Raw genomic sequence first — 26979 nt, 5'->3', positions numbered from 1 at the left:
TCCCACATGCCGCGGAGCGGCTGGGCCCGTGAGCCATGGCCGCTGAGCCTGTGCGTTCGGAGCCTGTGCTCCGCAACAGGAGAGGCCGCATCAGTGAGATGAGAGCCCCGCGAACAAAAAAAAAAAAAAAAAAAAAAAAAATCATAAGTAGGAGGAAAAGGATAAAGCCCCCAGAAGCAAACAGGTTAGATTGCTCATACAGTAGGGTTTACCACACGAGGAATTTGCTGCTGTCAGTCACGATGCTGCTCCTCATTCAGCTTCCTGAGTGAGAACAAGAAAATGTTTAGCGAGTTAAGGTATAATATCTAACCGTACAGTAGTAGTATAAAGAGAATCAATAATATTAGGTTAAAGTTATGCAAACGAGGCTGGAAAAGGATGAATATGAACATTACATGAAATAAGTTTTACTTGAAAAACAGCAACAGCAGCACAACAAGTGTCCCTTAGAAACGTCTGTGTTTGTGTGATGTGTATGGGTGAGTGCATCTATGTACGTCTCAGGGGAGAGCAATATGATTTGTCCTCAAATTGTCTTAGTCCTTCTATAATTCAGATTGTGTTTTATTCCAGGTCAATGGTGGAGAGAAGCGACCTGCCTCTGACGTGGGGAAGAAGCCAAAAACCCCCAAAAAGAAGAAAAAGAAGGACCCTAATGAGCCCCAGAAGCCTGTGTCTGCTTATGCGTTATTCTTTCGTGATACTCAGGCTGCCATCAAGGGCCAAAATCCAAATGCTACCTTTGGTGAAGTCTCTAAAATTGTGGCTTCAATGTGGGACGGTTTAGGAGAAGAGCAAAAACAGGTAAGAAAAGGTGCGAAAGGGAGTGAGTCAACGTGACATGAGAAAGTGTACGCATTCTAAAGAAGTGGCTCCTAGGGATGTTGGATGAATTCTTCAGATACTAGAACTGAGGCTGAGAACGTGCCCCATCAGAACCAGACTTCAGGGGACCTTGACATAATTTCATACTCCTTTATTGCTCTGTTACAAATAACATGTTAGTCCCTTTGTTTCAAAGTTTATATAGTGTAGTTACTTTTGGAAGGACTTTTACACATCCCAGCCGGGATTACGTCATTCCTTAATGTTGCCAATGCGATCATAAAGACAGAGAAAATACTAAAAGTATTTTGAGAACTGTCCACACCTCGCTTCAGCACTTACTATTTATTCTTTTGTCATCAAAACCCTCTTTGCTCTTTGCTAAGTGAACCTCAAATTTAAGGGTTTCTACCCTTATCCATTCCCTAAAGACCATCAGAGTACGTTATTCAATCCCACTTGTACTATATTTCTAGGTTGTATTAAATGGGCCCAGATGCCTGGTTATTTTCTTCTTCTCTTGTGGCTTGCCATGGTGTGATTCAGGACCACACTGCTGGCGGTGGAGGGCCGTGAGACGCTTTGTATCTCAGCCATGGGGCGAGTAGCCCAGAATGTCTTAAGGAGGGTGGGAACTGTGGAGAGAAAGAGTTCAGTATGCAGACGTAGCCCACTTCAACAAAGAAGCAAGATTGATCGGAGATTTCTAAACCAGGGACTAGATTGCCATTGTCACCATCTAGAATTTCATGGTCACGAAGGAAAAATTAGACAAGCATTATCATTAAAGTTCAGTTACTGAAACGATTAAGTAGTTGCAGCTTTAGCTGCTGCAGAATACTTTACGGCATTAATGACGGGTTAGTCTCATTGGATTCTTGACAGAGACTTTTTACCTCTCCTCATCAGGTCCAGGGAAGTATGTAAGAAACAGAACATCTCAAACCTATGTACATCTATAAGAACTATATATTGTATTATCTGTCAACATCTATAACATATATCATGTTTTATACTTTGAAGAACACTTTTACATGATTTATCTCATTTGTTCTGCTCAATACTCGTAGATACTTTTTTTTTTTTTTTGGTGTACATTGAACATTTATTACAACTAATTGGCGATGTGTTAAGACAGTGCTCACGTGGCCTGAATATTGGTCACAGTCACAACAAAGCTTAATCCAGCCCAGCAGATACAAATGAAAGTGTAAACTGTGAAGACATGTTTAGATACGTAGAAGTTGAAACAACTGTATATCCTTAAAAAATATAGAGCCCACTAATGCCGTTTTACCTCATTCAACTCACACGTTCATATGAGAGGTGGCATCCGTTTTTATATTTATGACTTCCAGTAACTAGGCAGTGCCATAGAAGGGACGGAAGCTGCCCCAAAGTTTGCTGCACTTCTAAGTGGAGGGAAGCAATAGGGGAGTAAAATAAATTTGGCTGTAACAAGCACCCTGGAAGGAATATTCGTGCTTTAAACAATGACTTAGGCAACACTTTGTGAAGAGAGTAAAACATTTTCCGTAAGATGCTGTTATTAAGAATCCCAGGTAAGTCAACATTTCCATTTTATTTGGGGAGGCATCAAAAACAATCCAACTAAGTGACTAAATGATAATGACAACAAGAAACTTATCTCAGGAGTTGAATGTTCCTTGGCCTTAAAAATAACATGCTTACTATTATGAAACAGCTGATCTCTGTTCCTTGTCCCAGGTCTGGAATGCCTAAGAAATAATTTTTAGTGTAAAACAGCATCATTCCATTAGTCTTTTGTGTATTCCCTTTGTTTTAAGGTGTTTAGTTTCTAATAAGGGTCTTTGGTATGCATTTGTTTTTTTCCTAAAGTTTCAACACAGAGTGAAATTTTCATTCACTTGATGTGTGACTTGTCAATTCCCTTTATTTGCATATATGCTGAAATGCACTAGTGTTTGGTTTCATAAAACCAGGTTTAAAGTAATTTAACCTTTTTGCCAAAGACAGTAATTAATAAATGTATATTGCCTGATTGTGTCATATTCATAGATACACATAATCAAGGTAATGATAATAATCTATTCAAGAGAAACAGACCTATAAACTTTAAAATAGCCAGAAAAGGTATCTTTCTTTTCCTGCATTCATTCTAATTCATATTTAAGTCCCTTGTTATCACTTGATTAACCAAAGTTCCCTTTAAAAAAAAATTGTGTAGGCCTGAATGAAGCAGCTTAGCAGAACAGTAATACTGACAAGACGTCATCTTACACCATTAGCTACAACATGGACATGAAGGCAGTGACCATCTACAGTGTGTGAATTGCCACAAGAAGTCATCAGCGGGGGAGGGGAGTTCATGTCAGTCCAGTTCCTTCAGGAACACTAGGTGGGATTTCAGCTTCCTCCTGCAGTAGATCAGCCTGCTAAGTTGCTTTAAGGACATTTTTCTTGGATGTTTCCAGAACTTCTCCCAAAAGAAACTCATCCAAAATAAAATAAGCCTTCTCAAAATTAAAGATGATGTCAAGTTCACACACACTGCCAAAATACTTGTCAAGTAATTCCACATAATGATGAATTATTTCCAGGGTAATTAGTTCATTGCCCTGATCCCCAATAGCACACGGCAAAAATACAGACTGGCGCGTCTCGGGGACCTGCTCTTTCACCTGCTGAGCCCACAGCAGGGGTCTTCCTTCCTCACAGATACTTGTATCTGAAGTTTGCAGACTGTGAAATGGGGCCAGATGGTTAAATGCAGTCACTTATTCATTCAACAAATATTTGTTTCATGTTTACTATGTGCCCCAGGCACTGTTCTAGACACTGGGAGTAGAGCAGAGAATAAGACAGAGTCCCATTCTGTTGATTGATTTGTCTAAAATTCCACACTGTGAGTAGAACTTATCACTAGAACTTATCATTCAACTTAACAATCTTTTTCTCACCAATTCATGGAACCAATTATAGTTGTGATGGTAAAACCAGTTGCTAAGGAAACACAGAGCCCACTCCCCCGGTTCTCTCCAACCCCCCTTTACTGTAAGCCAAAGCTGTCCTTTATGATCTGAAATCTCTACACATTTTCTTATGTCCCTTTCAAGATTGCCAGCCCCTGGGCTTCCCTGGTGGCGCAGTGGTTGAGAGTCCACCTGCCAATGCAGGGGACACGGGTTCGTGCCCCAGTCTGGGAAGATCCCACATGCTGCGGAGTGGCTAGGCCCCGTGCTCCGCAACGGGAGAGGCCACAACAGTGAGAGGCCTGGGTACCACAAAAAAAAAAAAAAAAAGAAAGATTGTCAGCCCCAGGGAAGGGCTTCACAGGAAAGCACAGGCCTACCGTGTGGAGCTCTGCTACAAGAGTCTTCTCTGAGGATGGAAAACACACCACGGAAACGTTCTCCTTGCATTCGATTAAAATACTCATCTCACAATTAAGAGGGTGGTTGACATTGTATTTTATGGTTCCACTGAAAACCTGATATAGTTGTTTGAGGATTTCAGGGCTGGTTTCTATCCTAACTCAGGTCAGTTTGCTCTCACACTCCCAAGGCTGAGGTGTGGTTCCCCCCTGATGCTGGACACTCATGATGGAATTGTAGAGGGGCTCATTCCTCCACTCACTACAGCTTCACGGATTGAGAAACTGAGTGCACATCCACCAGGAATCCCAACCCCATCCCTGTCCCTGCTCCACCCATGATCCAAGCACCAAGACATACCTCTCTCTCTGCTTTGACAACCCCTGTGTGTAGTCTTGGATAGGGACAAGGCCTCAATACTGTAAGCTCTTTCGAGTGTACTTGTGATGACAAAACATTTTCCTCATTCTCTTTTATTTCCAATTTAATAACCTGTAATGAGTCTGTCTTTGGGCTCTCTCTCTCTCTTTTTTTTTTTTTTTTTTTAAACACTTTGTCTGGGGGCTTCCCTGGTGGCGCAGTGGTTGAGAGTCCACCTGCCGATGCAGGGGACACGGGTTCGTGCCCCGGTCTGGGAGGATCCCACATGCCGCAGAGCGGCTGGGCCCGTGAGCCATGGCCTCTGAGCCTGCGCGTCCGGAGCCTGTGCTCCGCAACGGGAGAGGCCACAACAGTGAGAGGCCCGCGTACCGCAAAAAAACAAACAAACAAAAAAAAAAAACCACTTTGTCTGTACCTGGTATGTAGGATCTTAGTTCCCTGACCAGGGATCGAACCCGCCCCCTGTGTGGTAGAAGCATGAAGTCTTAACCACTGGACCACCAGGGACGTCGCTGGGTTCTCTCTTAATGGAAATACTTGCGGGTTTTTTCAAGAATTTGTTTTATAAATAAAGGATGAAATTATATAATAGCTGACCCTATTTAACTCATTGGGTATTATAAAGCAATTTCATAATCAAAATGCAGTTGTTTTAAAAAGTTATGCTAAGATTGCTTAGGAAAATATACTAATAGAAATAACTATCTTTGTCTCTTATAGAAAAGTTAATATTTTAACATTTGAGCACCATTTTCAAAAGGTATTGGGAGCAGTCTGAGTCACTCGAAAATGGTTTGTCCCCATGCCTTATGTTCCTTTGACTTGACAGGGATTCAGCATAGCTTATCCTTTTCTCTTAAAAGATGATCTTGCTTAATAAAGATAGTGAAACTGCAGAGTATGCCAAAAAGGATGGTTTATGACACATACAGGGTGCAAGTCCATCCCAGGGACAAGCAGAGAGAGGGTCCAATGAATGAAATCAGACGCCACGCTTACAAAAGGGAGCATACTGCATCTGATGGGGCTGCTGGGACACCACGTGGCAGCCCCTGTCTAACAGTTTGCAGGTATGGCCAGCGAAGCGTGCATGCCCGCCTAGGACGCACGTTTGGGCATCAAGAGAATGTCAGCAAAATATCCTAAAGTGTTAGCCTGGTGTGTTACCACCTGTTCTTTCCCTTTATGTTGACTCATTGTGCCAACATAATATAATATCTCTATTTCAAGCTTGAATTAATTGTATTTTACTCTCATTTAATATTCAAATTGGGGAGCACATGCTATGTATTTTGAAAGGAATGTTGCTGAAGCCGATTAGAGGCAGACCATTAAACTTCAAAATTTAGGACAAATGTGCATGTTTCAGAACAGCCCCACGTGATGCTGTTGGCATCGTGTAGGCAGCTGGTTCAAGTAGAAGGCTAGGATTTCATGCCCCACGATTGTTCAAAAATCCCGTTGTCATAACAGCCCCCAATTATGAACAGCTACAAATATATACACGAACTGGAGAAAATGGACAAAATTATTGATGACTTATTAGGGGCTCAGAAAATTACAATACTTAAGGAAAAACAGCTATTATTGAGATTACAATCGAATGTTTACTTGCCAGCCAGAGGGAACAGGACTAATAGGGCTGCTGTGTGTTTGTGTCACATGCTTCCTCATTGTGGAGTTCAGGCGGGGCTAACAAGCCATGCAGATGGGCAGATCTTTATTTTCAGAAGCCATGATAAGGGAGAAACTATATGTACTTTGGTTCCTATGAAGAATCTCTCAAAGAAGAAAAATCAGAAGGAAGCTGAAAGAAGTGCTAAAAATCCTCCAGGAACACAAAACCTCCCATATGAATCATTCCTACCAAAGCCACTGAACAAACTTCACATGTCAGAGATCTCTCCGTTTTAATACTTTGGAAGATGGTGCTGAATCTGGAATGGGAGCAGGATTGTGTTTGGGATTCCAACTGGAGGTTTTAAATGCTAATGAATCCTAAGACAGTGGACAGCCCGGTTCAGAGCCGTACTAAGTTGTTTTAAAAAGGCACCAGATGGAGAGAGGGAAATAAAACATAAGCGTGGCTGTGATGTTGGTCTTTGCTACTTATCTTTCACTGACTGGAACCTACAGAGAAAGAAAAATAATAACATAACAAGATCACGCCCTTTGTATTAGACTCCTTGGCGTTTCAGCAACCCTCAGCATCTTTTTTTATGAAGGTCCAGCTAGATTTCCTGTCTCTCCCCGTTATTTCTGAATTCTGTGACTCTGGTCATCCAAGTCTGGGATCTGAGTTCACAGTTAACGGAGAGCAAATCAAACCCCACTAAATTAAAGAGTCCGTCCAGCTTTGAAGCAGAAGAGATTTTGGTCCAAAGAGCTGTAAAGTGTTCTTGGGTCCCTTTTAGCCATGGAAAGTCAGCTCTTAAGTGGGAAAGGAAAGTCACCTTAAATCAGAACCAGATGTAAATTACTAAGTGAACCTTAAGTTCCTAATTGGAGACACAGTTGGGCTGTAATACATTTAGCAAATTACAAACAAAATGTTCTTGTTTACATTACATTAAATGGCTTTAGAGCTTCAGCCAAAGAGCTAAATAAACATGCTGTTAGGCTAAAAATGGAGTGGAAGGCGGTTCAGAGTTTGGTGTGTTCAGGAGAAACCACAGCCCACAGTGCCCAGAGAGCCTATTTTTGTAAATGCTAGCCCTGTTGTGGGAGCAGAGAGTGGATTTACCTCGAGATCCAGAGCCTAATGAGCAGATATCACGTGCAGGGAAACTGTTTGACTATTGTAACATATGCCTTCTTTCAGGATGCATAATTCATATCCAAGGATATTAGCCATAGCAGTTCAGCTCAATAGCAACACCTCATTATTTTATCCCTCAGTATTTATTCCTATGTTTGACGCCTTATGAAATTACTGTTAATGTGTTTATATAAGGGCAGATCTGACACAAGTGGGAAGAATGTAATTTCCTGCTCATTCTTTCCTGCTGCTGTGTCCTCTTCCCCTGATAGAAGTGGCAAGTGTAAATAGTTAATTTGCTTCAATTATGAGCCTGTCCTGCTAAATTAGAAGCAGCAGGGATATGAAGAGCCAGAATTATACTTATGAGGCAGCTGACAAATCCTCTGAGCCCACGGAATCAAATCATTTACTCCTCATTGGTGCTCAAACACCCACTACAGATATGCTGCCGGGGTTTCCCCCCCCCCCCCCCCCCCCCCCGAAGAGCCAGAATTATACTTATGAGGCAGCTGACAAATCCTCTGAGCCCACGGAATCAAATCATTTACTCCTCATTGGTGCCCAAACCCCCCCTACAGATATGCTGCCGGGGTTTCCCCCCCCCCCCGCCCCATATCTTATGATAAAATGTGGATTTTGTGTCAACAGCACTTAAGGTTAACTAAAATCCTGTTGCACTGTCACATTCACACATGTGTTTATCTTGGCCAGTTCCTTATAAACACTATGCATTTTCCCCAATTTTTTTAAACTAGGAGTAAAGGATATATAAAAATAATTGTTCATTTAAAAACTGTAGAATGTAAGAAAAGTTTATATTTGTAAAAACTTAAAACAGCAGTTAGAAATATTACATGCAATGGTGAGCATATTTTACCTCTAAAACACAGGTAAGTATAAATACATATAATTATTGGTACATACATGGGGTTATGGCACGCCTTCATGCGTATAAATACACATAGAAATACTCCACGCTCATACACAGAGGGAGCAGACATTCCACTTGAAAGCTTCCATGACATCAGCAGGGAGAGAATTTGAATATAATACTCAAGTCTGCTGTGCTTTATGTATTATTGGTAAACATGTTTGGGGTGGGCGGGTTGTCTGTCTGTACATCAAATCCTCTACTTCTATTGATGGCCACTCTAATTCAGAAGATGCAATTCGGTATTTTACCATGCACACCCATGCCCATGATGACTCATGGAAGGAGAAACCTGAGACTAGGGATTATACACTGGATCACAGGTATTTCCTGAGCACCTACTATGTACCAAGCTCTGCCCTGCCTGCTGGGGCTTCTGCTGTGGACAAAAAGATGACAGGCCCTGCAGTTGGGGGTCTAAGAGAGGCATCAAGGGGAGATCTCATGCAGCCAGGAGGAGCCATTGCATGAACAAAGATGCAAAGATGGATCTTAGATACCAGATTAATTTGATTTTATATATATATGTATAATATGTATATATGGGGGGGTTGTCTGCATTTCTTGTGTGCCTGACACAAAAAATGCACACATTAGAGGCATATTTTTAATGCCTTTTTTTGGTTCTGTAGCTTCAGTTCCTCACACCATGAAGGCACATAATAGATACTCAATATACTGTTAAGCATAATCAAAGGACATTATACTCGCCCCGGTCATCCTCATTTAATGAATCTACAGATATATTTTGCAGCCATTTGTTCAGATGGGGAGCTTGCTTCTTTCTGATCCCTACCGTTCCAAAAACAGGTTACACCATTTTTGTGTAGACGATTTGTATGCATTTGATGGATCCCCAGAAGAATCGATAGCAAGATTTTTGACACATTGTATAATATGTTCAGTGCTCTGAATACTAATTTATAAAGTTCTCTGAGTTCTGGAATGCTTAAGAAAATGCTGAGCAAGTTACACAAATGGAAATTTAACTGCATTTAAGGACTAAGTTCTGTATAAAACACAGAGGCACTTGCTCTAACTTTCCTAAATAATAACAGCATTCAGAGACACTGCAGACATTAATTTCTCAAGTACTGTGTATGACAGGGAATTGTGATTAAATTATTATTTCTTATATAACTGTGTTTCTAAGCATTTTCTATAAATATGAACTTATACTGGGGGAAAAAAACTGCATTTGAAGTTAACAAAAAAGAAAAGCGCCTTCTAGTTTTATAGTGTTTGAATAAAATCCAGAATTGGAAGAATTATGTTTTTTCTTATTATTACTGTAAAGAGTTGAAATCAACTACAACTAGAGATTAACTAAGGCCCAGAGCCGAAAAGAGGGAAGGAAGAAGGAACTAAATGGTGTTTATAAGATTTTACTTTTTTGTATTAAGTTAGATGGATTGTTTGGGGAGGGAACAGAAAGTGGAAAAAGCAAAATGACAGGTTGTATTAGAATTTTTTCTGTTTCTGTGCATCGTATTCACTGATACTGAACTGCTGGTTTTAATTAGAGATTATTAGCCTATAAGACATATATATTACACATGCTGGAGCGTAGAGCATTTAAAAAATGATTCGCAGAATCACTAGATTACATGAACAGAATTTGGATTCTCTAGAATTGCTATTTGATGTATGTTTTAGTTTAGCCATTATATATGTTTTAGTTTAACCACTGAGATGCGATCCTTAGATAGGATATGGTAGCTTTCTTAGAATAACAAACCACAGCAAATAACTAAGGACAGGATGAATTCAAAAGTGTTTGGATGAGCTGGGGAAAATGATGAATGATGTATTATGATTTTTAAATCCTCATCTGGCCAACTTTGCACTTTATTTCAAACAGCTGTAGACCATTTGGAAGCCATTTTGTAGTTCAACTGAGTACTAATATTTACTGTGTGAATCACATTTCTTTAAAATATTTGTCTTTCCCTGAGAGAGAGAGACCATTTCTCTCCCAGACTTAACTTTGATATAAATCAGACCTATCCTCCTAGATTAGAAGGTTTGATCACTGCAGTGGGCTGTTCATTGCCAAACGCAGCCAGCGTCATCTTTGGTTTCAGCAAGCAGAAGAATTTCTCCATCCATAAATAGAGCTTTGAAACGTTTTTGAGGATCTTTTTACTGATGATTTTTAAGTATCTGTTCTGAAGTAGGAATTTAAGTATGTGGAATTCTTACATGTTTTTTTTATCATTCACACATACATTTGAGGTCTTCCTTCAGATATTTCCATCAAATATAGAATTCAGAAAGCATTCTTGTGCAATTTTAGAAGGTAGCATCATAGAGACATACAGGGTGAATAACATTTGAGCCATTAGCTAGTTCTCAAAGGTGGAGGTTCAAAATTACTATCGGGGAGACCGCCTCAGATGTTAATTCTGATCTAGGGTACCGTCCCCTTTAAACACAATTACAGAAATATACCTCCTGAAATTACCACCCTTTGCATCCTCCCTCTGAACACCTGCGTCTGTTCAGGAAAGAGCGGACCCATCAATCCGTGTAGTGTGACGTGATGAGTTTACCCTTTTCTAAAGCGGTATTTAGGCGCTTGTACAATGATCTCACATAGCCAATCATGAGTAGACAATAGGGAGCCATTTGGAGGAAACAGGGCACTCTGAATGCTGGTCAGGTATCCCGTAACAACATCGATCTCCCAGTGAAACCAGGGGGCACACATTCAGCCTAAAACACATTGAGTTACCACCTTTCTCCCATGGTTGTTAACCAACAAATTTTAGGGAAGTTAACACCTTGTGGGGCGTTAACCCCTGGGGGCCCCACCATAGTAACACACTGTTGCTTGTTTCAGTAGAAACCAAATGCAAGAAAGAGGATAGATGTTACAATCTGGCCATCTTGCAACACCGTCTTATCTGTGCCACTTAGAAAATGATGCTTAGGGCAATGCTATGGACCCAAGTGTGTAATATTTGCCTTTGGAAGCTAAATGAACCCTAGTTAGCTGCCCAGGGGGTCACTTAGAGTAGCATATGAATAAAAAACATGATAGAAATGCTTCTAGTATACAAAAGCATACTACCATCAAAGATATTTTTGCTAAATACTTGCTTCAAAGTCCTGAATAGGATTTCTGTCTGTGTGAGAGAAGAACCCTCTCCAAACAGTTTTAAGGTATTAAAAGTAAACGGAAACATTTTCAGTGTAAGGTCATTAATTACAAATTATGTCTTGGAGAAGAGATTGGAGGGAGAAAGAACTACAAACAGAAATCTGTCTTTGGAGAAAGAAAGAAATCAATAAAAAGCAGGAGGGCTCTGTGTTTCTGATTGTGGCTGTGACCAAAGCATGTAATACACATGAATCATGCTGTTCAAAGACATTTGCTGTAATCTAGTGTTTATTTGTTTTCATGTTTGAACGTCTAAAAAAGGATTTGAATTTTATTTCCAATGATTAGCTCCGTAAATTAAGAGTTCTCTTGTAATTGAACCAAAGGATTGATTCGGCTTTTTACTAAAAAATTTCTTTTAAGTTTCTTTAGTTCCATATATTGTAAAGATGACACAATGATTGTATGATACTGTTGCACAAATTCTTAATCGCCTTATTATGATTGCCTTTAATATACCAAAATGCCAAATATAAAAGACTAGGCTGAAGAGCTCCTTAAATTAGCACTTGCATTTCATAGGGTCCTTTATAATTCTGCTGACAAGGTTACTCATTTGTTTACCTTAAATAAAATGTTCTGCTTTAATTAAAATATTCATAAGTAAGTAATATTTCTCACACCTTGAATTTCACAGCTGGGGACTGGGCTCAGCAAACCACCTTCCACATCAGAAACCGTAAACTGACCTCTGCTGCCGACTTTGGCAGATACTTGGTCTTTAGACATAATTTATATTTAACTATTTTCACTAATTCCAAAGCCACTTTTCACACTGAGCTGTGTCTGGTTTTGAGCTCAGCATTACAAAACACTAGCCAAGCAAGCCTCATTCCCTGCTGTAAAATTCAAGATGTGAGAAATTTAAACTAGTCACATCGATGAAAATACATCCAATGGTGAAAAATATTTTATTCTTTAGGGGTGATTTCAAAAGATTGACAAAAACAGACTCTAAAGCCTTGAAAGAATGGGCTTAATGGTAGCAGACAACCGTGTGTATTCATTTTGCTAATCTTTCATTTTTGACTCTAATGACTTTTTTTCTGTTTAGCTTAGCAATGTGACCTTTAGCCTACCAGCAAGCCATTTTTTGGTACTTTTGCTCACTTTAGGATGATTTTCCTTGTATTTGCGAAATGATCCCCTATGAAAAATGAAAAGCTTCTGTAAACTGAAATTCAATTCTGAACATTTTTACCTTTTCACACTGAGGCTTCCACACACTCATGCCATCCAGTGTTTTTGTTGGAAAGGGCATGACCACTCGGCCACTCAGGGTCCCCAGCCCACTCCCAAATGTGACTTTGACTGCCACTGCCAACTCCTGAGTCTTTGAGAATAGAACTTCAAGACACAAAATTTTAAAATAGTGATGAACCTGCGAACTCCATAACTGTTTCTTTGATTAACATATTGAACATAATTGATCATCTTTTAATTCTGTCCTTGTTTTTATATTTAGCAAGGAGAATATATATCGGGATTTGAATGCACTGTAGAATTATCTGCCCATTGTGTAAATATGAATGACTTCTTTATTCACATGTAGTTTCTTTCCCCGGGAACCTTCATCAATAGTATCTTTCTAAGCCAACTACCTCCACTGTCAAAGTACCCCAGATAAATCGGTACATATGCTTTATGGAAAATGGAAACTTTTACTATAGTTAATCTTTTTCTTATCTAATCTCTTGCCATACTTCTTAAAAACTTGTTTCAGTAAGAAAGCACGATCTTTGGGGAGATGTGTGTTATTATGTGTGTGTGAGTGTGCATGTGTGCGAGCACACACAGTTATCATTCTGCATTGTACTTCTCTGGAAACAAAAGCAGATGCGCTTTCTAATTTCAGACTCTCTGTTGTTACAGGTCTATAAAAAGAAAACAGAGGCTGCAAAGAAGGAGTACCTGAAACAACTAGCAGCATACAGAGCCAGCCTGGTATCCAAGGTAACATGCAACCATGTGGTATTGGGACGGATTGTGGCCATCTCATTGCAGACTCTGGTGGTCATGTGAAAGCATAAAAGATTACTTTAGCATTTCTGCACAGTCTCCTTTGCTGAAAAAGTAAATCCTAAACAAAAATCCTAAACAAAAAAAAGAAAAAGTAAATCCTAAACAAAGCTATATGTTATGAAAATATTTGCTCATACCTAGAGGACCAGAACAACATCCTCTGGTGTCGTTCCATCCATCCTTTTGTGTACTATTGCCCACCTGTCGATTACTGATTTGGGGGGTTAGTCACAGTACATTCTTAATCCCTAACCAACTTTCTGTTTCACCATGTTCCACGCTTAAATTGCCCTCCACCCTGACCCCATCCCATTGGTCTTTGCTGAGGAGATGCCAGCTGTCTTTAATCCTAGCCTTATTACAACATCATCAGAATGTAAGCCTACCAAAACAAACAAACAAATGAAAAAAATGCATCATTTCATTTGAAAATGAAAACACCACTAAAATAGTTTATGCTTTAGAATGTCTCAAATAACGAGCCCTTGCTGGTATAAAGACTCAAGAGTTAACTCTGTTTGGTGTTGGATTATTAAAGCTGTATTTCCTTTTATAGATTTCTCAGGCAGGTAACCTCAGAGACAGGGCTGAAGCTGTGAGGACTGGACACTGTGGCATCTTCAGTCCAGATGTGTATGGTACCCGGCTCAGTGTGGGTGGGGCTCTGGACTTCATTCCATTCACCCGTGAAAAATACTTTCTGTTTTATCCACAAATATCCATCCCCCTTCCAACAACTCTAATTATATAATTTAGTTTTTCTTGGGGAAAACATATAATGAATATATGATACAGAGAAGAAAAAGGAGCACAGAATACAAACGCATAAGAAATTTCAGTACACTGTTGGTCTAATGCAACTTTGCATTCAACTTCTAAGGTATGACATTGTGGGAAAACTTAATATCTATTATTTAACCTTAAAATTCCTAGCTCATCTGTACTATCCCACTATGGATCTCACACTTTCTAATTTTTCTAACTCCTTTTGAAGCTGTTTATATTTTCTGCTGATACCGTCACACATTTCTGTATATTTATAGAATTCACAGCATGTATGTAAAATTATAGCAAAAAAACAAGGTGCAAAATATTAGATCCATCCAACAATTGGGTTGTATAGTTACTTGGTATTATTCAGTTTAATATGCCCAAGATGTAAGGGGGCATATGAATTATTCTTATTTCATCCAAGATAAATTTCTTCTTGAGCATTTTAAATGGAAGTTTTAGTCAGAACATTTTACATATGAGAAAATCAATACATGAAGTGTCAGTCCCAATACAAAGCACTCTGGTTAATGTTATGCAGATTGCCAGAATGCTGTAATACTGACTAAGCTTTACTTTCAAAACAAGTGTCCTCAGATTTGCTCTTAGCTGCAACTTTTCTTACTATTCATTCTCAGAGTTGCAACCCTCAGTGTACGGCAATTTGTATAAATGCTGCGAATTGCCATTTCTACATTTAAAAAAAACAAGCACTTTTCTTTATAGCTTACTCTGACGTTTTTCTTCTCTTTGGCAGCCGGAATTTTGCTGGAGCTGTTGAATGTCTATTTATGTACAACTATCTATTGTATGTATACAAAATGAAGAATAGTTATAAACACCCTCTCCAGGTTAGAAAAATGGCGTTCTGATGTTGTATGTGAATGGGGTATTTGCAGTATAACCTTGCAGACACGTGCAGAAAATTTACCAGCCTATCCGCTGATTGCACACAGAAACATATATAAAAATCCATTGCTTTTCCATTTAAAATTATCACAAGGAAAATAGCAGCCATTCATGTTTACACATATATTTTTCTGTTATACTTTTTTTAGTATGTTATAAATTATTTCCCTATTCTGAAAGATCTAAAGATCTAAAGTGCAATCATAAAATGCTACATGGTAATAACAGTCACCAATCCAGGCAACCACAGTGTGACAGCCGAGCTCCATCTTCTCCGTTCACTCGTTCATGTGTTCATTTGGTGAATTTCCCTGGGCATGTGGTCTGTGCTGAGCGCTGGGCCAGGCTCGGAGGACACAGTGGAGAACTGGCAGATGCGTCCTCTGCACTTAAAGAACTTTCTCTTCAGTCCGGGGAGACCACTAGTGAAAACATAAGTTAATGAATGACCAAGATCTTTGTGAATTGAAGCCTTCTGGGAAATCAAGGAAGGCATCTGATAGGGTGGTCTGCTGACTCCTCTTTGAAGATATGACCCTGGAGCTGAGAGCAAGGGAAGACAGGAGCTTGCAGGACACAGGGAGCCTGGGACAGAGCCGACCAGGCAGTGTAGCAAATGCAGGCTCGGGGGACAAAAATACCTCCTTGGATGGAGAAATGGTCAGTGTGGCTGGAGCTGAGCGAACAGGGGAGTGTGGTCTGAGATGAAGCTGGGAAGATGGGCAGCGGCCAAGTCACGAAGACCTTGCAGGACGGTGAAACGAGCTGGGTTTCATTTTCTGTACAAAGGGACGCCACTGAATGGGTTCCAGTAGGGGGGATGGCGTGATCGGATTTATATTTTAAAAGATAACTTTATGTGAATGACTTCCCTCACTCCCCATACCTTACCCCTCAAAGTAGGCTTGATTGTCAACATTTCACTGAAGAGGAAAAGTATCACGTAGGCAACAAGAGCCCAAGCCCTTTATCGACCTCCCGCTCCCTCAGTCCTTGTGCTGGGCCGCGCTGTCCCCAGGTCCTGACCGGGCGCTCGACCTGCTTCCCTAACCCCCTGCCCCAGAAGTCAGGATGGAGCGTCGACCTTCCCTCTTCTAAGCCCACTTAAAGTGGTTTATTTACAATATTGTGTTAGTTTCAGGTGGATAGCAAAGTGATCCAGTTCTATATATTTGTCAGATTACTTTCTATTATAGGTTATTACAAGATAGTAAATGTAGTTCCCTGTTCTGCATAGCAAATCCTTGTTGCTTATCTATTTTATGTATAGTAGTTTGTATCTGTTATTCCCATACTCCTAATTTATCCCCCCGGCCCCCGCTTGCTTTCCCCTTTCCCCAAAGTTTGTTTTCTATGTCTGTGAGTCTGTTTCTGTTTTGTATATATTAGATTCATTTTATTATTTTTAGATTCCACTTACAAGTGATATCATACAGTATTTGTCTTTCTCTAACCGATTCCACTTAGTATGACAATCTCTAGGTCCATCCATGTTGCTGCAAATGGCAGTATTTCATTCTTTTTATGGCCGAGTAATATTCCATTATATATATATATATATATACCACATCTTCTTAAACCAGTCATCTGTTGATGGGCATTTGGGTTGTTTCCATGTCTTAGCTTTTGTAAACAGTGCTGCTATGAACATTGGGGTGCATGTATCGTTTTTAGTTAGAGTTTTCATCTTTTCCGGATATATGCCCAGGAGTGGGATTGCTGGATTGTATGGTAGCTCTATTTTTAGTTTTTTAAGGAACTTCCCTATTGTTCACCATGGTGGCTGCACCGATTTACATTCCCACCAACAGTGTAGAAAGGTTCCCTTTTCTTCACACCCTCTCTAGCATTTGTTATTTGTAGACTTTTTGATGATGGCCATTCTGACCCATGTGAGCTGATACCTCATTGTAGTTTTGATTTGCGTTTCTCTAATCATTAGCCATGTTGAGCATCTTTTCATGTGCCTCTTGGCCATCTGTATGTCTTCTTTGGAGAAATGTCTATTTAGGTCTTCTGCCTATTTTTTGACTGGATTGTTTGGTTTTTGATATTACGTTGTATGAGCTGTTTGTGTATTTTGGAGATTAACCCCTTGTTGCTTTCATCATTTGCAAATATTTTCTCCCATTCCACAGTTTGTCTTTTTGTTTTGTTGATGGTTTCCTAAGGTCACTTTTGTCAGTGAAATACTGTATTAGCCAGAGCTCTGTGTCCGGTTCCCTAAGTTCTCGCTGGCAATTTTGATTTACTCCTCCAGAGCTACGTATTTTGGTACCAATTTTCTATGCAATGTGTTTCATCCAATAAGGCCTTGTATCCCTGGGCCAGCAGCTCCTGCCCTCATCGCTAATGTGTAACCACGGCAAGGCAGCTACTTCTCACTGCTTCCACCCCAGGCCCTAGTCTGCATCCCAGCCAGAGCTGCACAACACCTCTTCCACATCAGGCACAGGGCTTGGTGCTGAGAGCCCAAAGATGAGCACAACAGATCAGAGTGTTTCGTGATACTTGAGAGGTTTGAAACTATACTCTAAAATTAACTGCGTCTCACTACTCTAAAATTAGCTGTTTCTTACAGAACATAAACAAAAAATAGAAGCAGCCAGTGAATATTGGTCCCCCCAAGAGACTGAGTCATAGGATTAGCAATGCTCCTCTCCTTTCAATTCCATTTTAGCTTAAATGAATTATATACCATCTAACCCGGCATATTAATTAACATGACTCCAGACCCGAATAAAATTGAAGTTAACCCAAAATAAAAAAGCTCAGTCGTAGTAGAATATTCTAACCTTCGTACTTGAAAATGACAATACAGACACACACTCAGCTGGACACCTAATTTTTTTCAGTAACGACGCAAATACAAATGGCACCTTGCTATCTAGTAGCTTCTATGTGTCCCATGCTGTGCTCGGCATTTTACATATATTTCTACTCATCATCACAATAACCCTACAAAGTGAGATTTAGCCCCATTTTCTAGACAGTCTCTAGGAAGAGAGACTAAGTGACTTGGAGAGTCTAAGAGACGAAGGAGAGGCTGGTGGTAGCAGAGGGAGAGCTCACACTCGCTCTCCGGTTCCAAAGCTTGTAGGCTTTTCTCTACCCTGGGTGACTGTCAATTTTTATATCTTTAGAACTACGGCCTCTTATTATCCTCAGTAAAATTCTGTGCCAACTCTTACATGTTAGACAGCCAAGAGTAAAGGTGTTCTCGTTGAAATGAGGCTGGGGATGAGGGTAGAAGGCTGACCCCTCCCTTCCACCCACCGCCCACCACCAGAGGCCAGCCCGAGACCCTCAGAGGATGCTGGGGCCTGCGGAATGTTTAGGAAGCCCTGTTCTGTGCCTTGCTGTTCAGCTGTGCACGTGCTTTACCTAGTCACGTGGAGCCAGTGACAGACCCACCCAGGGTTAGATCTGCTCGGTGACAGACCCGCCCAGCACAGCCCCTCTGCCGTGGAAACACACGCGCAGTGAAGGACACAGGAAAGGGAGCACACTGGCAGCTGCAAGCACAGCCTGCGTAAGACCTGCAAAGGCTAACCTGTTCAGTTTTAGTCTCTATGATTTAAAGAGGGAAGTTGGAGAGATTGCAGAGGAAAGAGTCATAAAGCAACTGAAAAGGGAGGGCAGGAGATAGTAGCAGAGGAGAGGGGATCTGACATTACTAAGTCTGAAAAGCACAGATGTGGGCATGTTCACCCCGTGATGCGTGTCAGGCATGGGCAGTGGTTCCTTGTGCTCTGCTTTCTCTGAATCCAGAACAAGAATGGAGACACCGTGTTACCCTGGAGGAATTTAATCTGAACAGGGAGCATTATCAAACTCTTGGATTGTTTAGGCAAACAGTTTCTTTCCGTTGAGAAATTTGAAAGCGGGAAGCAAAGGTTTATAAATAAGGTTTGGAGAAGATCTTGAAGGCGTCTTCAGCACCTGTGCTTCCTCAGGCACCGAGGGAAGCATTAAAAACCTCTAACGCACCACCAGTGTCACACGAAACAAGTCCTCAGGGGGCAGAAACGTCCCCAGGCACTCGGGGCAGCTCCATCTGGGTTCAAATTCCAGGTTTCTCACTTCCTAACTGCTTGCTTTTATGCATGTTATTCAACTATTGAAAGTCTCGATTTTCTAATGTGTTAAACAGAGAAGATAATAGGACCTACATCATTAGGTTTCCATTAAAATAAAATAGGAAACTCTCAGGATCTTGAACACAGGAAAGCACTTAATACCGGCAATTATTATTACTATCAATTTTATGTTTGATGTTATTGATAGCAAAGAACTAGGAAAGTTTTGTATATGATTCGCGATATAGCTGGATCATATTTTCAACGTCTGCAAGGCTGCTTTGATATGAAGAAAATTTTAAAGTGGCATTAAAATAAGAAAAATTTGCTTCATACATATATTCTTTTATAAAGATAAAAAATGATCTAGACATTTAAAACAATCACCTACACGGGTTCCTTAACTGAAATGTCTTTATGAGCCTTTAGTTGAGGGAGCCTACGAATAGTCTGAGGGTCAAGTATATATGCCATTGTGGAGCCTACGGTTTCTGGGCTGGAGTGGTTCTACATGCTATTTCAGGTCATTTTGGGTTGGACTGTTAAGTAAAGCTTGAGGAAATACAGTTTTTCCATAGACTCAGGAATTCCTAGACATGAGCCTAAATTATGTTGAAAGCAATGTATAACTCTAAAGCAACTGGAACTAGCTTTATCTTACCGCATAGACCAGAATTTATCTTCCCAAAATGAGTGTTGCATTCAAAGGACTCACCTTGGGCGGCTACAAGCTTATTTTATTATTGCCCCAGAGTTCAGAAGACTTTTGGCAGGTCCTCTTTTAGAACCACACTCCACAAAAGTTTATGAGCCACCTTAGCAAATCAACATTGTCACATGGCTTTCACACCTCATTCTTTTCCCCGAACATCACCCATATACATCCAACAGACTTGGCTTCAAGTGACTATTAGCTGTTTCCAAAAATCAAATTCACCGCCAAAAGACAAAGAGTTGTCTGAGGATATGTAAAGCGATGACCCACAGGCGCTGAAGAAAATCCTGTACGGAAGTTCCCAAATATTCCAAGTAAAAGCAGCATTATTGAAATAAGCGTACAGCTGCTCAGAAGTGCCAGCCTGGAAAGAGACGATGCTTGGATGAATATGTTCTGGTATGTTCAGTATAAGTAATCAGGTTCATGACTTTAAGGTCACACATCAAGTATGAGATTTTGTCTCTACCTTGAGCGGGGGTGCCGAAACTTACAGAGGATGATGGAAGCTTTTTTTAATGTACAGTATAGGACAGTGTTGAACTAAATTAAGTAAGTTCTCTGTTGCCATGACCGATAGTAAAGAAATACAATTCTCAGTTCAATTAAAGGATAGTAAATTTGAAACAAAACAAATGATTTCTTTTTACAGGATGAAAGTAACTTATAGAATTCACGCCGTAGAGAGCTATTGAGACAAATACTTAGTCTGAATATGAAAATAGGATGGATCATTTTATGACTGTTAACATAAAATTTGCAGCTCTGTAAGCCCAGATCGTGATTTAAAGATAATAAAATCTCATGCTTCAGGGTGTAAGCTAATCACCTGCAAGTACCAAGAAGAATTTTCCTTCCAAAAGTAACAATGCACAGTTGAGTAGGTGCATACATTTTGTTTAATTTCCAATGCATCAAGTATTGGTCAGCACTGGAAACAAGAATCAAATTAGATGAACTATTAATCTGATTTGGTTCAGCGCCTCCTATATTGTTATTTCCACTGAGCTTTATGTCTTGTGTTTATACTTTGCTGTTTTAAGTAACAATTGCTTTGTCAATCTTTCATTTTTATAGCACTTATCATCCCAGAAAGGGAGCATTTATAGACTATGCAGTATTATCTTCATTATACAAAGTAAATGGGATTGAAACTATCTTGGACAATCAACAACTTGATTAATAAGAAGTACCTTAATATTTATAGAGTCGTACCCTTTGTGAAAGACTACTGAAAAGACCCAAAAGGTCTTCATTGCGCACCCCCCACACACACATTCCATTTTGCTTATAGAAAGCATCCTTTAGAATCAGGGGCCCAAAAGAAAACAGGAAATAGAGCTCATAAACCAATAGCAAATACACATTCATCCCATGAAGGTGTCACATTCAAGGGTGGATTTTCAGTTGTGTATACACTGATAGGGTCATATTTGGCAGGTGACCGACACAAAGCACACACCACTAAATAAAAGATGGTTAATGCATTTGAGATTAGAAACAAATTTAAATGATTTAGACTGTATGAGAAAGTAATTCTAGTTTCTGAATGGAAGGTATAGAGATCTTCATATACAATGTAATTATTTGCAAAATAGTAGCCTTGCTTTCATAGTTTAATTGGAAGAAAATGACGGTGAGAGTATATTAAGCTTATGATTTCTTCATATTTCCATTTAATCATGACGCTTTGCTGTGAATTCGTGACACTTTGCTATGGAAAACGAACGTGTTCTGCCTATCTTCCAAAGCAATAAAATATCTCTGTAATTAATAGGCGGTCTGTTGTATTAGTCTGATTAAGAATTCATCAGAAGCGAAGCTAGAAGCAGGTTTTTTTTCCTTTCTAAATGAATGAATCTCTACACAAAGATACAAATTCTCAAAATATGGATGAAACGCGGTAAGCTTCCCTGCTTCCTGCCATCCACCCAAGGTCCAGTGGGGAACAAAGCACATGGTACCTAACCGAAGGGCAAAGCTAAGGGTTATAATTTCTCATTTCTTCTGGAAGGGTGTGGTTCATGATGAGAGCAGAGAATGAAGATCAATCTGATATTCTGTGGGTTTTCAAAGATTTCAGATCTTTCCTTACCCCTTAGGAAGAGGAACAGAATGTCTTGTCAGGAATATCAGCTAGGGCAACAGTGACTGCTTGCAATATTGCTCAAGAACAGTCATTCAGTCACTCAACAAACGTGTTTGTCTTCTCTATACTTGGCACTGTGTCAGATGCATGGGACACAGAAGATTCCAGTCCCGACCTTTAAAAAATCCTTTCCTGGGAATTCCCTGGTGGTCCAGTGGTTAGGATTCAGTGCTCTCACTGCCGGGGTCCAGGTTCAACCCCTGGTGGGGGAACTAAGATCCTGCAAGCTGTGCAGCCAGAAAAAAAAAAAACAAAAAACAAAAAAAACTTTCCTGTTGGTGCAGGACATCACGGTGAAGAGAAAATGCAGGAAGAGAACCCCCAGTGTAGTGCCTGCCATGTTTAGGCACGTAGCTAGATGTGTTATTATTTATCTTGTCATATTCAACAACTTTGAAAATATAGAGAAAACATGTAACTTCCCAAAAATTCTTTCTCTCTCTGTGTTAAAAATTGTTTCAAGTATTGTCTAAATCCTTGGTTTTGGAAATCTGTTTAATTTCACTTCATTATAGTCCTTCTAGTGATTAAAAACTACTACTATTTCAAAATAGGTTTAACAGTACTGACCTCTACATGCTTTAGAATTGAGAAGACAAATGCCAAACTAATGGCTGGATAGACAAAATGTTTTGTGTTTAGTTACTATGAGGAAGGAGTCTTCTCAAGGTTGGCAGTACAGTACCTCAAGTAAGTTACTGTCTGTTTCTGTATCTATCTGTCTATATCTCTATCTCTACATCTATCTATCATCTAACTATGCATCAGACCACGTTATTATTTAGAAAGTGGAATTCAGGAAAAGTTGGTTCATGGTTTAATTTGAATTTGCCTTAACATATCCACGCCTTAGCTCTTCCAGGCTATAGCTGAGAAGTTACCGACTTCCTAATTCCTTCAGGAAGTGGTGTCACTGTCCTTGGCCTAGAATATGAAATTCTCTATGCAGATAGTATTCCAGTAAACATGAAAGAAAGGATAATTTTGGTTTTACACCTGGATGGATGTAATTTATATATGCATTTGGGGGCAATACAAGTTAGTTTATTTGAGGCAAGAAATATGACTATTTAAATTGAAATGTATGTTCTATTTATCATTTTAAATATGCATGTGTAATTTATTAATTCTTCTCCTGAACCAGTGTTTCCCACTGAAGACTATTTCAGTGAAATGGCCCACTGAGGAAAGACTTCTGTGATGGTCGCTTGGAGATTCACAGTGTACATTGACACACTCAAGACTCTGATAAGTCCTGCAGGAGACGCACCCTCTTAACCTGATGTGGCCCAGTGCTCTTCCCACACATATTTTGTCATGGAAACTTGTTTTTTAAGGACACTTATGTTTCCACAAACCCCCTCTAATACAACTTGGAAACTGTGTCGGCGGGGGGCAAAGTGGCAAAGTCCTTAGAGCTGCTTGCCAGGACTGGCTTCTGGCCCATGAAGCCAGCCCAACTGCTTGCTAAGCATCTGTACCCACTACAATCAGTGATTTCTAAGTGTAGCATAAGTATATCCCTTTAGGTTTGTTTAATTTAAATATGTTTTTAATTACCTTGTTGGAATTCCTGGGGCGATCGTATGATCATATCTGAACCTGTCATGCTGTGTTCCCATACACACATATGTGTTCCCATACACACATATGTGTTCATACAAGGTCAGGCTGCCTATCTACTGCTCTGTGTGTACCATATCACTAGATAATGATGTGATTATTGGCTACAGAAATACAAAGTGAAAACATTTTACAGCTACATAGATTTTATAGTTTTGACAGTATGGGAATTGTGAGTGATTTTTCTTCTGTTTAAGTGAAAGCAACTATAAGGCCAAAAAGAAGACACAATAACATGTATTAATTTTCGTAGCTATCTGGTCATTGTGTAATTGTTCCTTTCCTGTATGAAGTTGATGCAGTATGTAACTAAATATGAAATTAGCCCTTCTGTGCTAGGTCAAAGAAGATGGAATGCAAACACAATGAAAACACTTTGCCTCGTGACTTAAACGCACAGACACACAATAAGCACATAATCTTCTTGGCATATATGGAATGACTTTTGAGGCATATCACTGCAGTACCTGTTATTCTGATGTAAAGCTAGTCACTGTTTACACAGCCTGAGTTAACCCATTTGACCTTTTCCTTGAATTGTTCACTGCTCTGCACATCAACAATAAGAATTTTTAAATGGAACCAAAAAAAGAAAATGACTTAAGTTTGTTTTTTTTTTTAATTGAAAGCACCTTTTAGGTACTACATTTCATAAAGCTTCTTTGGTCTAAAGCCTCCCCTTGAAAATTTTTGTGAACAGTTTTTGACCTTTTTCATGTTAATGCAGAGAGCAGGGAGTCTGAATGTCTATTCCTATTTCAGAAAATCTGCATCACTACTAACAGAGAAAAATATTATAATGAGAGGATTCTTCAGAGGAGCTTGGATTCTTTAGGGTTCACCTTACTATCTACTCTGCCTGGAGTAAAATCAGCGTCTCACAGGACCCCACATCTCCATGGCTGACATGTTTTTAGAGATGGCAGTTGCGTCCTTCCCATAGGGAGAGGATGTGAGGCCACCAGTGCTCACCCCAGCCTGGCCTCCTCCGCTCAGCACACGTGCAGCACCATTCTTACTGCGGCTCTCACTCAGTTTTCCTACACTGTTGGGAGGAAATGAGTTGCGTTGCTGGCTGCCTTGTGCAATGAAGTTCCCACGCGGAGTTTCATGTCGCTGTGCATGATGAGCCAGACTCGTGAACATACCCGTCTGTCCACGGTGCTGTGCGGAGACCTAGCAAGGGGAGCCCAGGAAGGCCCTCAGTTCTGGGTAACAAGAAGCTCATGCTGACTTATCAACGGAAGAAGCATGACATCTAGGTCACAGAACAAGGGCACAGATGCATCCTCAAGACCTTGTTTTGACCAAGTGACTTTTTTCTCCAGAAGGACATTTCAGCATTTTCTTTCTCCAGCTGGTTTCACCTTTCACCATTTGTTTATCAGCCTCTTCCTCTCGCCAGAAGTAGGCAGGTTCATGCCCAAGAAGAAATGCTTTGGGGTTCATTCTTGACGCTTTTCAGCTTCCACTGAAATGTCTAGTTTTTAAGTCAATTAAAAGATTATTAGGAAATGACCGTGTGAAGGTGTGAAAAAAGTTAGGGCAAAATTAATTTATGACGGAGTCTAAAATTCCTAAGAGAGATTATTTTTATCCAGTTCATTACTGAGGATAATTCATCACCAACTCTTCAAAAAATCAAAACGTGTTCTATGGTTACTTTGAAGATATATTAACGTGGTTTTATATGACTTCAGAAAGGTATTTTTGAACTCTTTTCTTCCTTATCCAGTTCCATCAACCAACTTTGTTTCTTTGTGCAAATATCTATGCCAAAGCTCTTTGAGAATATCAAGAGGGAAAATAAAAAACTAAACTTACAATCAACAGACGAACTCCAGAAGTGACTTCCTTTCCAAGCGAGCCACACTGGCTGGTAATTCCTCTTAGGGCACTGATGGCATCCACCCCACCCCTCATCTTTTTATCTCTCTTTGGATGATGAGAAAAGTCACCAAATTAGAGCTTAGCATTTAAGCAAAGAAAAAAAAATGTCATCATACGTCGTTTTAGATTTTATAAAAGAGGTGAAATGAGCTCAGACTTGCATAAAGTCACGTGGCAAATGATGAAGGAGTTGTTTTTGAGAGTCAAGAGTAGTAACAGGTGTTGATTCACGTGAACGTTCACGAGTGAACTCAGAGCAGCTTCCTAAGGAAAAGCAACACCCGTGGGTCCGTCTCTTAACTCTGCTCTTGTTTGTTCCTCCGCAGAGCTACAGCGAACCCGTTGACGTGAAGACATCTCAGCCTCCGCAGCTGATCAATTCAAAGCCGCCGTCAGTGTTCCCTGGGCCCAGCCAGGCCCACTCAGCTCTGTACCTAAGTTCTCACTATCACCAACAACCAGGAATGAACCCTCACCTAACCACCATGCATCCCAGTCTCCCTAGGAGCATAGCCCCCAAGGCCAATAACCAAATGCCAGTGACTGTCTCTATAGCAAACATGGCCGTGTCCCCCGCTCCTCCCCTCCAGATCAGCCCCCCTCTTCACCAGCATCTCAACATGCAGCAGCCCCTTGGCACCCAGCTCCCCATGCAGGTCCAGCCCGCCTTACACTCCCCCACCATGCAGCAGGTACGTGCCATGCCGCGCCGCGCACTGGACTCCCCTTCGGAGGGGCTGGGGGGGGGGGGGGGGGGGGGCGGGGTTTGTCAGTTCTTCCGTTTAAGTGGAGAGAGAATGGAAGATCTTCAACAAATATCTGCTTCCCGAAAGGTAATTCACGGGGTGAGTTGGGCAGAGCCTCCTACAATCACAGTAGCTTCTGCTTTTCATAATCCCGGACTTCTTTCCCGTGGTATACCCGTTTTGCTTCATGTCTCTAATCACCCTTCCTGTTTTCTGCCTCTTGAGTAAAGTACATTTGTTGTTTTCAGATGCCACTACTGCTAAAGATCTCTTTGGGGTTGAGAAGCCTACCTTTAAAATATATGCGCATATTGTTTGGAAATGAGAAAGTCTTGATGATACGCCCGTTGGGTCCAATAAATGCTGCAAGATGAAATCAGGCCCACTGTTTCTAGTCAGAAATATCAAATTTGGTACACCCTTGAGAGTCCTAAGAAATGAAAATATTAACCAGAGTTATAACCAGTTATAACCAGTTATTAACCAGTTTATTTAAAAATGGATATCTGGCTTCTACATAGATTAGAAAACACAGGAGGTTTGGAAGCCTCCCTGCCCACCCCCCAGTTACGGAAACCATTTGTGTGCAGTCTTATCTTAACTTTTCTTTGAAATCAAGTTTTCCTTTTGGATTTTGGTGTTATTTTAAAATTTG

The 26979-nt window shown here is 40.3% G+C and overlaps 1 protein-coding gene across 1 annotated transcript in view; it reads left to right on the top strand.

The window, feature by feature from the left end:
• TOX (thymocyte selection associated high mobility group box) overlaps positions 1 to 26979 on the top strand; it is a 304689-nt gene that overhangs the window by 270185 nt on the left and 7525 nt on the right. Inside the window, exons 5-7 of the mRNA XM_007464057.1 lie at positions 577 to 807; positions 13293 to 13373; positions 25905 to 26270. Of these exons, the coding sequence (XP_007464119.1) occupies positions 577 to 807; positions 13293 to 13373; positions 25905 to 26270 (678 nt within the window). The remainder of the gene's footprint in view (positions 1 to 576; positions 808 to 13292; positions 13374 to 25904; positions 26271 to 26979) is intronic.

Source organism: Lipotes vexillifer, unplaced genomic scaffold (genome assembly GCF_000442215.2).
Source record: "Lipotes vexillifer unplaced genomic scaffold, Lipotes_vexillifer_v1.1 scaffold69, whole genome shotgun sequence".
Lineage (NCBI taxonomy): Eukaryota > Metazoa > Chordata > Mammalia > Artiodactyla > Lipotidae > Lipotes > Lipotes vexillifer.
Note: the sequence above shows the minus strand (reverse complement) of the source record. Positions and strands in the feature narration are given on the sequence as shown.